Source organism: Dendrobates tinctorius, unplaced genomic scaffold (assembly GCF_039654945.1).
Source record: "Dendrobates tinctorius isolate UK_male_01 unplaced genomic scaffold, ASM3965494v1 ptg000016l, whole genome shotgun sequence".
Taxonomy (NCBI): Eukaryota; Metazoa; Chordata; class Amphibia; order Anura; family Dendrobatidae; genus Dendrobates; species Dendrobates tinctorius.
Window position 1 is genome coordinate 28,628,539 of NW_027361684.1, and position 13,900 is coordinate 28,642,438.

The 13,900-nt window shown below is 40.8% G+C and overlaps 1 protein-coding gene across 2 annotated transcripts in view; it reads right to left on the bottom strand.

The window, feature by feature from the left end:
- SGSM2 (small G protein signaling modulator 2) overlaps window positions 1-13,900 on the bottom strand; it is a 507,471-nt gene that overhangs the window by 51,370 nt on the left and 442,201 nt on the right. Inside the window, exons 12-14 of one of the 2 annotated variants that reach the window (XM_073565605.1) lie at window positions 9,714-9,848; window positions 3,300-3,453; window positions 591-655 (exon numbers count right to left, since the gene is read on the bottom strand). In XM_073565605.1, coding sequence (XP_073421706.1) covers window positions 591-655; window positions 3,300-3,453; window positions 9,714-9,848 — 354 coding nt within the window. The remainder of the gene's footprint in view (window positions 1-590; window positions 656-3,299; window positions 3,454-9,713; window positions 9,849-13,900) is intronic. The other variant, XM_073565606.1, reaches the window with a different exon arrangement.

A 13,900-nucleotide genomic window follows, 5' to 3' on the forward strand; every position in this document is an offset into this window, starting at 1 on the left:
ATAGTTGAAAAAAATTGTATCTGTTGTTTTCAGAACGTGCAAAAGAATGTGTCTGGCTGTAGCTCCTCCCTCCTCTCTTCATAGAACTCTATGAGCACCAACTGTCATGTCCTATCTCTGTAAAGGGAAAATCTGACTTCACTGAAAACAGATTTTACCCACGAATTGACAGTGAAATATCAGTCCTGGAGGAGAAAGAAGCAGATTTCTCTGATAAGATATATAGCAAAGTTGCTTATTTTCAAATGTACTATTGATTTATGACATAAAAATTAAAACAACAATTACTTTTTAAGACAGGGCTGACACAAATGCACACAGTGCGTGGACTTCATTCTGTCGACTTCTGATGGACTCCAGTTTCAAACGGCTTGACTACTCTTTTCTTCACTGATTGTTTTACATACTCATCGTTAAGTTATTGATTAGTGCATGGTTAATTGGAAATTTCACCATGCAGCAGGCAATGTGAGGCAAACAACGAAGCAAAGCAAGACAAAGATAGGGGTCAGACCGCCATAATACTCATGGCATGAGCGTCACCCTACGTTCATGGAAAGGTGTATGAGGGAAAAAGGATATTGACTTACATCCATAGAAAGCTCTGGAAACAATCTGTCTTTTCATGTTTTCACACAATAATTTTAGTGGCGTTCTGTGGGGAAAAAAAAAGAAAAATTGAAAAATGAGCCGTATATGATATACCAACAGCGAGTATACTCGGGTTTTCCCGAGCATGCTCGGGTGATCTCCCGAGTATTTTAGCGTGCTCGGAGATTTAGTGTTTGTGGTCGCAGCTGCATGATTTGTGGCTGTTGGACAGACTGAATACATGTGGGGGTTGCCTGTTTGGTAGGGAATACCCAAATGTATTCAGGCTGTCCAGCAGTCACAAATCATTCAGCTGCGTCGACAAAAAGTAAATCTCCGAGCACGCTAAAATACTCGGATGACACCCGAGCATGCTCGGGAAAACCTGAACAACGAGCATACTCGCTCATCATTACCAACTACGTACACACAAAGGGTTACTTACATCTGGATGTTTTAGAGGCAATAGGGGCAAAAAACTGTATTGATGATATCAAGTCCTATAATTCTGCAAAAGGAGTGGTCCGGGACAGACCTATCGATGACGTATCCATAGAATAGATCATGAGATCATTTGGGGCAAAGGTCATCAATGTGTTGGTCCTGGACAATCCCTTTAAGATGTCTGACAATCACTAACAAAGTTAATTTATATATACCCCGTGTCAATGCTTCCCTTTTATCTGTCGTCCTAGAGAAAAGATTTGTTGTTCTTCTATTTCTAACATATGAAGTAAACTACAGCAAGATTCACAGCACTTGGAGCAAATAAATCCTTGAAGTGATATTAAACAGATGAAAATGATTACTAACGACCAGGAATGTGACCTTTTTCTTTGGAATTTACTTATGATAATTATTCTTAAAATTAAACTCCACATGGGAATAGTAATTTACAACATTGCACATATATAATATAGTTAACTTCATAAATTTAATATTTTTTTTCTGGTTTTAAATGACATGCTGTAACAGAGCACAGGGACAGGTCCGGTCTTCGTTTTCCCCTAATTGGGGGCAAGGCGTGGGACTTCTCACAGAGACATGTCTGATATTGATCACTATTGGCAATACAGGTCTATGGGCCCATGGAAAAACTGGACGCCATCTAAAAGCTCAGTTTTAACACAATGCTAGATAGGAAGAGAAACTGCTGCTCTGTTGACAGGGGGTAGCTTAATCTCTGGCAGGAGCAGTCAATGACAGTTGCCGGATACAACAGGTAGGTAGTTGCCTTTGTTTGCAACTACATACCTTTTTTTAAGTCCCAGACATTCCCTTTAAAGAGGTTTTTCAAATATATATTTTTTACTCCCATGGCCCTGCAAATGATATTTCCAGCAACTCTGTAAATTACAGCTAAAATAGTGCCTGTTAGAAAAAAAACAGCCACTAACATGGTGCTTGATGAACTGGTAACTTCAGCTCTAGTGATGTCCTGTATACCAGTCAAGTGGCAAAAAAGACAGCCCAGTATATAGCCTGTCACTAAAGACATTCTTATATGGGTGTCTTGGTCTTCTGGGATCATGAAAGAGTGTTCCCAAATGTTGCCTCCGGCTCGAATTCATGCAAACTAATTAGACTAAAGTGCCCCATAACACATTAGACTAATGTTGGCCAAATCCATTGATATGATCGGGTTCGGCCAGCACTCTAATGTATATGGAAGCCAAGGACAATTTACTGTCGGAGGAGATAATGACCTGGTTTGTTCTGTTCAATTACGGACTGATGATTCATTTGTTCTCTTGGAGATAAGCCACCACAAGACATGTTTAGCGGCGGCGCTCTCAAACAGGACACAGGAGGACTTGGTTGAACGAGTGCTCCTGTTTACGGGAGTTGATGCAGTTGTGTCACAGGTGATGAGATGATGATGCAGGGGGCTGTACTATTCAGAGAGGGGGGCTAGGTAATAGTTTAGAGCTAGCAATTATTCATAGGAACTGTAGTTTATGAATACCCATTGAAAGACGTAGGAGGATGTAGACAAACGGATACTGTCAATGCAATCATTAATTTCTTTAGAAAAAAATAGTGTTGTTTGATTAAGCATAGGAATCACTTTTTGAACACTTTTATTTTTCTTTTTACACATCTTGGAAAACCCTATTAAGTACGGGCTATATCAGGTGCTATTCTTCCATACAAGAAAGGGGAACCTGAGCCGTAATGAAGTTGTAGCCCGTTACTGAGACTAATGCCATACTGCTTACAAAGGAAATAAGGAATAGTTACATTATGACCTTTAATTTTTTAAAGTAACACAAAGCAGAAAACTAAACAACTTTTAGTCCTGTGTAATCAACTTTAATTGTTTCTGCAACTGTGACGCTGGCCTCCTAGTTGTTGGTGAGGAGCAAGCAGGTGGGTTTCATGCAAGGGATCATGGGCTGTCGCCTTTCTATGACTGTAGAAATCTTTGGTTTATCTTATTGTGGGCTCAGGAAGCTGAAAATGGAAAAGTGAGAGATTTTTTTTTAACTTGAGCATGGACTTCCACTACAGCTTGGAGGAAATCATCTGGGTCTGTCTGATGTGGCCCCAGTAGAAAGCATTTGGACAGGTGTGTCTGGTTTGGTAAAAAAAATGTTTCCAAAAATGTCGGCTATATAATATCTGTGACATCCTAAATTCATAAATGTATCCAATGATAATCCAAACAAAAACCATAATAAATATCAAGTAATAAGGACGGGGCTTACCTGTCATGGACACAGGTACAGCAGCTGGAAATATCATACGGAGAGCTTCCAGTGGAGCAGGACAGACACGATGATCCCTGACTGCAATACTCATTAAGCTGCCAGGGCAAAAGATTAGCACCAAATCCTTGCATCTCTATTACGTCTCCGGAGTCTGGAGAGACATATCAATCAATCAGAGGACAGAGTGAACCAATACAAGTAATGCTCAGAAACGCTCTTGGTTATTGAACACGAGATTACATTCAGTAATGATGTATCTGCCATTTGTAACTGTCATTAAGTCATCTCTCTGTTCAGCCCAGGCGAAAGTGACTAAGCCGCACTGTATCGTAATACGTGAGTGTTGCCGAGAGAACAGTGTCGTTTTTTGGGTGGGTGGAAGGAGTGATCCTAAGAAGTAGGACTGTAAATGGTTGTGCACTTAGCTGAGTAACAGTTTTCTACTATTCAGTGATATTTTCATGATGTATTAAAAGGGGTAGTCTGATAAAGACAACTCCTGTCCATATGCCCTATTAGCAAATGTCAGTCAGTGACCACTAGCATGGCGGGGAGAACTGAAGACATGATTATAGTCTTACTTTATTAAATCCAATTTTTATAAATCTTTATAAATTTCAAAAACTTCTTTCTGCTGGTCATATACTTGAGAACTTGTCCGGATTGGCAGTCAAACTCATATGCATGGTTCCTCCTGACTCGTGATCGAAGGGTATGGTAAGAGGGTAGCAGATGTTGGATGTTAACATGCCCGAGGCGTTGGGCAGACGCTTATTTCTGTCTCCTTCCCATTTAAGTAAACATTTACAAGCTAAGAACACAAGTTTATGGCTATATCAGAAGAGTTAGTTGCTGGTTGAACAAGCCAACAGCTATCTTGCCTTTATGGCCACCTTACACCATCTTAGATAGAGGCACAGAGCACCCACCCTAAAACCAAAAGTTGGTAGGCATGTACCAAGCCAATATTTTGTATCCAATTTTAAACGATTTACACTAACGCTATTTGCATTTGTTTTGGGGGTTACTTAATGTGTACTTTAAGTTTGTCAATCTATTTGGCATGTTGTGAGTGAGTAATGAGATATAATGTAACCATAGTCATTAACGCAATGAGAACACTTATTTTTTGACACATTTACATATATAAAACATATTTTTAATAATAAAGGCCTTTCAGCTCTCCCCATGAGATGAACTAAGTCACCAACATAAACCATATCACCAAACATTTTGCCACCATAGGTGGGGGAAATAATAGCATCATGTACAAATAGAAAGAGGCCATTTGTTTCAGGAAGGAGGCCATGGTAAGAGATCTAGATTTCAGACCTAACGACAAGCAAATGATAAAAATCAAAATCAGCACATGTGCAGAAGAAACATGACAATAAGGGGGGGGATGTAGGTGGTTCATGCATTAAATCAGGGTGCAATGAGAAGATTTGGTTACCGGCATCGACCATGGAGAGCAAAAGCAATATATAGATGTAGGAAGAAAAGAAGTCACCCCTTCACCCTTTGTGCCTTAAGCTGTGCCAGTATTACAAAATTAATTACTGTATTATTATACTTTGAAAAATTTTGGTTGTTAGAAAACCTCTAAAAAAATCAAAATTCACCACTGGCAGGTATTACTTTTTTTTTTGTCAGAGGGGAAGGGGAATTGTGTACGTAGGTAAAATAAATTCACAGCAATACAAGAACATGCCAACATGTATAAAAAGAAATATATGAATAAAAACTGCTAAGGAAAGCCAAATTGTAATGAAAAAATGCTCTTCACCTTAATTCTTCAGGGAGGGAGCTGGATGGCCAAAATTGTATTGCATTTTATTCTATAGCAATAAAATGTATAAAAGTAGTAGATTGCCCCCGCGTTTGCCACGATTGTTTGGATTAAAATATTACCATTAATTAAGATATTTTTCACGGGCCCAAATAAAAAAAAATCACGATAAAAAAATAATATTCACATGGAAAAGATGAAATTATTTATAGAAATAAAAAGATTACAAAATGGAAAATCAGAACCCCACAGAACCTAAAGATCCAGATGAAAGGTACCGGAGTCGTTGAAGAATTATAAGTGAACAGCATCCTCATTATTTTGTGCCATTCATCAATTGTTTGGATAGCTGCAAAATTGGCCACATGCAAAGGTCGAGCATGTTGCAAACACCAGCAGACAAGGGCAAGCAAACCCTGTAACAACAGTGATGTCATTATCGGGAGGCAGGACACAATGTTTGCATCGCAAATATTCCAGGTATTGCTTCCATTACTGCATACAACAGAAAGAGCACGTTCATTAGATTATATCATCACTGCTATGGGTTTATTTTTCATGGCATTCTGTTTAAATCGTAAAGCTCTTGATAAGAACCACAAAATAGAGGTAACAACGTCAAACACCGGTTGGTTTAGTCTGCCCGTCCAGTGCAAATTGCATTTTTTATCAATTAAAAATTCCTGCTACTAGAAAAACAAATGGAAACCTCACTTCTGATATACATGTGTTCGTGTAGTGCTATCTACGGTATATTTAAAGTTGAGTTTTACCTTTAAGACTATGACTAACCCTAAGAGTATCTGCACATGGAGCTTATGTCAGGTGCTGTAAAGCCACCACCAAAAGTGTAAAAATGACACTGCTGTGCACATGTTCTGTCTTTTTTTTTTTTTACTTCTTTTAACCGCATTATGGTTTGGAAACTGAAGCGGTAAGAAGTAACTTTCACAGTTTAAATTACAGAAAAATACACCACGAAAAACAACGGCAAGATCTTTAAAAAAAAAAAGAGACTGTTTCCCCCCCCCCCCCAAATCGGCTTTGCCTCGGAGAACACAACTTCAGCAACTCCGCCGGTGTCTTGGCACTGTGGCTATGCTCATAAGACGTCTTTTACATATGGACACATACAGTCATATGTTAAAGTTTGGGCACCCTTATTAATGTTAACCTTTTTTCTTTATAACAATTTTGGTTTTTGCAACAGCAATTTCAGTTTCATATATCTAATAACTGATGGACTCAGTTATATTTCTGGATTTAAATGAGGTTTATTGTACTAACAGAAAATGTGCAATCTGCATTTAAACAAAATTTGACCGGTGCAAAAGTATGGGCACCTCAACATAAAAGTGACATTAATATTTCGTAGATCCTCCTTTTGCAAAAATCACAGCCTCTAGTCGCTTCCTGTAGCTATTAATGAGTTCCTGGATCCTGGATGAAGGTATTTGTGACCATTCCTGTTTACAAAACAATTCCAGTTCAGTTAAGTTTGATGGTCGCCGAGCATGGACTGCCCGCTTCAAATCATCCCACAGATGTTCAATGATATTCAGGTCTGGGGACTGGGATGGCCATTCCAGAACATTATAATTGTTCCTCTGCATGAATGCCTGAGTAGATTTGGAGCGGTGTTTTGGATCATTGTCTTGCTGAAATATCCATCCCCTGCGTAACTTCAACTTCGTCACTGATTCTTGCACATTATTGTCAAGAATCTGCTGATACTCAGTTGAATCCATGCAACCCTCAACTTTAACAAGATTCCCGGTGCCGGCATTGGCCACACAGCCCCAAAGCATGATGGAACCTCCACCAAATTTTACTGTGGGTAGCAAGTGTTTTTCTTGGAATGCTGTGTTTTTTAGCCTCCATGCATAACGGCTTTTTGTATGACCAAACAACTCAATCTTTGTTTCATCAGTCCACAGGACCTTCTTCCAAAATGTAACTGACTTGACCAAATGTGCTTTTGCATACCTCAGGCGACTCTGTTTGTGGCGTGCTTGCAGAAACGGCTTCTTTTGCATCACTCTCCCATACAGCTTCTCCTTGTGCAAAGTGCGCTGTATTGTTGACCGATGCACAGTGACACCATCTGCAGCAAGATGATGCTGCAGGTCTTTGGAGGTGGTCTGTGGATTGTCCTTGACTATTCTCACCATTCTTCTTCTCTGCCTTTCTGATATTTTTCTTGGCCTGCCACTTCTGGGCTTAACAAGAACTGTACCTGTGTTCTTCCATTTCCTTAATATGTTCCTCACAGTGGAATCTGACAGGTTAATTCTCTGAGACAACTTTTTGTATCCTTCCCCTGAAAAGCTATGTTGAATAATCTTTGTTTTCAGATCATTTCAGAGTTGTTTTGAAGAGCCCATGATGCCACTCTTCATAAGAGAATCAAATAGGAGAACTACTTGCAAGTGGCCACCTTAAATACCTTTTCTCATGATTTGATACACCTGGCTATGAAGTTCAAAGCTCAATGAGGTTACAAAACCAATTTAGTGCTTCAGGAAGTCAGTAAAAAGTAGTTAGGAGTGTTCAAATCAAGAAAATGATAAGGGTGCCCATACTTTTGCACCGGTCAAATTTTGTTTAAATGCAGATTGCACATTTTCTGTTAGTACAATAAATCTCATTTGAATCCAGAAATATATAAGAAGTGCCGATGTCACTGAACACACAGGAACCAGGTTGATAGGCAGGGACCTGTGTGCCAACAGCCAAGAGCTGGCAGAGTCGGAGCACTGGGTCGAAGACAGGTAACCTTCTCACGCACTGACAAACAGTGTATCAGATCCAGCCAGGAGCGCGCACCCTTAGGCCTCCTTCACACGTCCGTGTCTCCGGTACGTTTAGTGACAGTTTCCACATGTACCGGAGACACTTAGGCCTCTTTCACACTTCAGTTATTTGCATCAGTTACAATCCGCCAAAAAGGCGGACAAGCGGATCCGTTCTCAACTGATGTGAACGGATGGCACAGGATCCGTTTTTAGACGGATCCTGAAAATGAGGAAATTTAAAGGAATCGCTGGCCGGGGGAGGAGAGAGAGAGAGGGAGGGAGAGGGAGAAAAAAAAAAATAGCGGATCCGGTTTTTTTTCAAAATTGGCGGATCTTGACTGATTGTCAAAAACGGAAGTGTGAAAGAGGCCTTACACACATAGACCTATTAAAATATATGGATCTGCGCACATGTCAGTGTGTTTCCGCAATACGTGCCACACACATTTTCCCCTAGGACTATCACTTTATAATTCTACATGCTTCAGAACAGAAATCCGCAGGCGTTCTCTCACGGCGTGCTCTGATGATTTCAGGGTAGTGTTAATACCCGATGCTTTACAGTGACCTAGTAAAAATTAACTAACTCAAAATGTAATGCATTTTAATAGGTTCAGCCAATCGATGGTTGTCCCTTTTCATAGGATATTCACTGGACTGGTTCCAACAATAACCAGCAGCATTATGAATGCAGCTCTTGGATACAATAACAATATATGCTCCAACTTAGAATCAGCACAAGGTAAGTAACACCCTAAGGCTATGTGCACAAGCTGCGGTTCCGCTGCGGTTTTGGCCGCAGCAGAACTGCAGCAGTTCTGCAGACAGTGTACAGTAGCATGTTATCCTATGGGATTTACATTCTGCTGTGCACATGCTGCAGATTTTTAACTGTGGAAAAGCTGCGGTTTTGAATCCGCAGAAAGAATTGACATGTCACTTTTCTGTGGATTCCGCTGCGGTTTACCATCTCCTCCATTGTAGAGATGATAAACAGCAGGGAAAACCGCAGGCCAATCCGCAGGTCATTTTACCTGCGGTTCCGCAGACCAATCCGCAGCGTGTGCACATAGCCTTACAGTTACACCAGTTTTAGAGCATTGATATATATATATAAACTATATGTGGTAAAGGGCACACCCAAACAGGATGACATCAATATATTTTTCCTATATACACAGAAAAACAGTAAAACTGGTAAACTGAATTTGTCAGCAGGATAATGCTATTTAATCTGAGAACAGCATAACGTATGGGGAGAGACCCCGATTCCAGGAATACAACACTTATTAGGGTGTGTGCTGTAGTTTCAATAATCAATGTTTTACCAGCTGGAGATTATCAATAGGTTATAGAACACTAGGTGTCATGTGCAGACGAGTCAGGATAATCAGTGTAAACCCGTCCTATCACTGATTGACAGCTGGCTGATAATGTAAAGTGAAACTGCCAATCAGTGGTGTGGGTAGGGTTATGCAGAGCTCAGCATTCAGAGCACTGCTACATCTACAACAGAGAATACAGGGATTCTATCCAAACTGCACCAAGCAGTCCAGTAAGTGATGCATTGCTGGAATCAGGCTCTCTTCCTCTTGATCATGCTGCTCTCAGATTACATAGCAAAAACCAGCTAACATAATCCCTTTAATAACTGATATGCCTTGTAATGCAGTATTATTAGCAGTGCAGACGAAACCATCATGGCTGTGCAGTGACACATTATGTTCTGTGTGCCCGATAATGCCACCACAGTTGTGTTTTGAATGGGAAACATTGCCTCTTCATAGCAAGACGTGGGGAGGTTTAGGAGGGAAGAAAGATAAAAACCTTTCATCATTTTAGGAGCTGTGAGGTTCCGAGAGGAGATCATGGATAGCATGGCGTGAAGCCTATCTTCTTCTTCCTCGTCATCATCAACAGAGACGGAACGACTGGCAGCTAAGTGGTGGTAGTTAATAGTGACTGCTTTAACGAAATAACGGCAAGGAAAAGAAGACGTGGAAAAAAAGAACAAGTCTTTTAGGGTTTATCAGTTTAACATGACATATTTCTTCAATCAAAGTTTCCTTATTATGGCGACTATGACTTTACCACTTGTAGTAACACAATAACTTTACAACAATCAACAACAATTTACTGTAGCGTCATAGTGGTCACAACTCCTACCTGGTAATCTGTAGACCGGGGGGGGGGGGGTAAACTTTCCACATTACCACAGCCACAGATGCACCACTTGGCCCCATCCATAGAACATTCATAGTTGGCCATCCCCTGTCTGGAGTGTAGAGGGGGCTTCACACATGTAATCCGGCCATTATAGTATATTGGTTAAAGAGCCACACCATTACTATTCTGCCACCATTTAGATGGAATCTGTCACCAAGTTTTTGCTGCCCCATCTGAGAGCATCATGATGTAGAGGCAAAGACCCCGTCCAGAAATGTCACTTACTGGGCTACTTACTGCAGTTTTTATAAAATCACTGTTTTCTCTGCTGCAGATCTAGCAGTGCTCTAAATGCTGAGCTCTGCATAACTCCACACACATCACTCATTGTCAGCTTTTGTGTACATTGTGTATAGGCAGGAAGCTGCCAATCAGTAGTGGTGGCGGGGTTACACAGAACAGTAGACGACCTGGCAGCAGGTTTACTTTTCCTCTAATGATAATCTCCTGCTGATAAAACAGTGATTTTATCAAATCTAGAAGAAGCCCAGTAAGCGACACATCACTGGAATCAGGCTCTCTGTCTCTACAACATGCTCATCTCAGATTAGATGTCAAAAACTCTGGTGACAGATTCCCTTGAAATAAAGCTTCCAAAAAAGGTGAAGCTAAAGTGAGACATGGGATATAGGGTATATTACTAGGTAATATTTGAACATTAACATTATTTCATAACATGGTAAAATTTGGGGTCTAAGATTGGGTCTATTGTAACCAGTGAATATAATGTACACTATAGCAGTATATCAGAGAACTATGTTAGTTGTAATTTGTATGTAATAAATATACACTAGCCTCATCATTTATGGTCCATTCTTAAAAATAAACATATAAAATGCAACCCTTTGTTTTAGACAAGTTGTAAAAAAATATTGGATTAATAGATGAACACTAAATCTAATTTCTCATACCTCATATAAATTGTAAAGGCTAAACGTAACGTAAGACTGGGACTCCTGACACACATACATTAGTACCGTAGCTCCATTCTGTTCATGATCCCAACCTACAAGGCAACGTGGAAAGCATACACTAGGACAGGGTTAACCGCCGTGGCTATAGGAGATGGTACATTATATCGGCACTAGACACTTCCTGATGTGCAAATCCCACTTAACCTTGACCTGTGGGCTCCTTCCCTGGAATACAGAAGTTTCTTGTCGAGGTTGCTTCTCTCACTTGAGACCTAATAATATCGTAAGATGGCAGTAGGCCAGGTCAGTCGGCTTCCGTCAGCAGAGTAATTGAATGTTTCTGTAAAATGATTGCAGCCTATGGGAAAGGAATTTCACTTTGCATTCATAGCTGACTGCGGTTATTACTGTAAAGGTGTCGGTTTGGATATCCTTTACTACAGGTTATCACATCAAGAAACATTATGGAAGTCAATATTTAGTAACTGATCTGTGCCCATTACATATCATTTCAAGCATTTTAGGCTCAAAGACAGGATGGCCTTAACCTTTGGATTTCTCTATTTAAAGGGAACTTGTCCTCAGATTTTCCCAGATAAAGTATGGTCACCTCCATTAGGGTCTTTTTTTTATAGCATACTTGAATGCTGTAAAAAAGTCTCCAATCCAGTTTGCAGATCCCAAAAAATATCCTTTATTATACTTACAGACGTGGCGGTCTGGTCTGTTGCAATGGGCGTCTCTTGTCTTGGTCTGGCGCCTCCTCTCTTTTTACGATCAGCCTCCTCCTTCTCTGTTTCATGTGGATGACGTATCCTAGGTCATCCACACAGCATCCTCCACTCCATCACACTCCTGCACAGACACATTTCTCTATGCCCTGCCGAGGGCAGCGCAAAGTATTGTAGTGCGCATGTGTTGGCTTTACTTCTGGGTCATCGGCCTATCCCAGCGCATGCGCATAGCGGTACCATGCTCTGCCCTCGGCAGGGCTCAGAGTAATGCGCCTGCACAGGAGCACGATGAAGGACACTGTGTGGATGATGTAGGACGCGTTATCCACATGAAGCAAGGAAGGAGGACGGTGATCCAAAGAAGAAAAGAGGCGCAGGATCAAGATCAGAGATATCCATTGGACCAGACCGTCCCATCTGTAAATATTATAAAAGCTATTTTTTTTTTTATCTGTAGTCTGTATTGGGGACTTTTTTTTACAGCATTTCAGTATGCTGCAAAATGGCCCTAAGGGTGGTGGCTGTACTTTATATGGGAAAAACCTGGTGATAGGTTCGCTTTAAGAAAGTATCCATAAAACTAAATTTTAGCACTCACAGTGTATAATGTTACTTGATCACACAATAACATTGCAAATATGAAAATGATATAATATTGATAAAGATAATGTGTATAAAGTGCATAAAACTACTAAAGTGAATAATCAGTATCACCAAGTGGATCCATTAAAATCAAGAGACCTCATCTCACCTGAATGAAAGTCCTATATATAAGTATGAAATCCATATCTGTCGCGGTGTACACGCTGTCACAAATGCCAATGACATAATCAAAACCTGTCAAATGGTCTTACCCTATTCGTTTGGAAACGCTTCTGTGCAATAAGGCTAGTGTTTCATGGCTCATTATTACTCAGGAAGGTTTCCAAACAGATAGGGTAGCCCCATCTGACTGCCTTTGCATATTATACACATTACCTTTATAAGTTTTATAGATTTTTCAGAATTACAGTATTATGATCTGCCGTAAGCAGGGCAGAGAGAAGTATGCCAGTGCAGATGAGAATGGGGTCACTTTGTGGGTGATGTAGTCATCATCAGGAGGACAGCGATTGTGTGGAAAGAAGAGGAGCCGAGCTAGACAGGCAAAGTCCATCGACTGGACCATGCTGGATATGTGGATTATAAAAGGTGTTTTTGAGATATGCTGATGGGGTTAGAGGCTTATATGCAGGTTGTTAGACTACTGTAAAACAGGTAGTAAATTCAGGTGGAGGTATTCATTTATATTGAAAAAAAAAAACTGGTGACAGGTCCCTTTCAATAAAAGCAAAACTTATTTTTTACTCGAATTGCTGCCTTTTTATACATCCTAACTAAATGGCATTTGACTGAAGTCCCTGAATTTTCACCTTTTGCTACTACACCTTTCCTATATATATACGCATTGATAGGTTTAGTTTCCTTTCAGAATCAACATTTTCTATGGGATACCATAATACAAAATACTCTCACAATTGTGGCCATTGATTGCGACCAAAATTTGTTATTTCGCACATCCAAAAAAGAAATTCATTCAAAACCATGTTGAAAGAATTGAGTACACTCCAATGAAAGTCTTAGGATTAAAGCTAAAGCTTAGACTACAAAATTCTAATGTAATAACAAGAATTCAACCACAGGCAGGGGCACACCTACCATGAGGCAAGTTGAGCACTCTGCCTCAGGCGGCGCTGCCTCCCTGAAGAGGGGGGGCGGCAAATTGTGCAGTTGTAGTAACTGAACTTGTGTTGGAGACGCAGGTTCAGTTACTACTCTATTGCCTTGCAGGCACGGGGGCTATCCCTGCCTTTCCTGCACTGCAGTGATACGCCACCAAGCCCCCCCCATGCACCCCATCCTCGCCCTCCAAGAGAGACCCACCGCAACCTGCAGAGCCGCACACCACATATATGGCTGCTCTGTGCGCACAGGACCTTTGATGAGGTCACAGGAGGGGAGGAGTCAGGGGTCACATGATCAAGCGCCTAGGTGTGTGCAGGACTCTGCTGTGCTGGTTGTCATGGTGCTGGTGGGGTCAGGGAGGGTTTACAGGATGGATGTAGCAGAGCTGTTTGTGTACAAGGTGTACGGAGCGGAG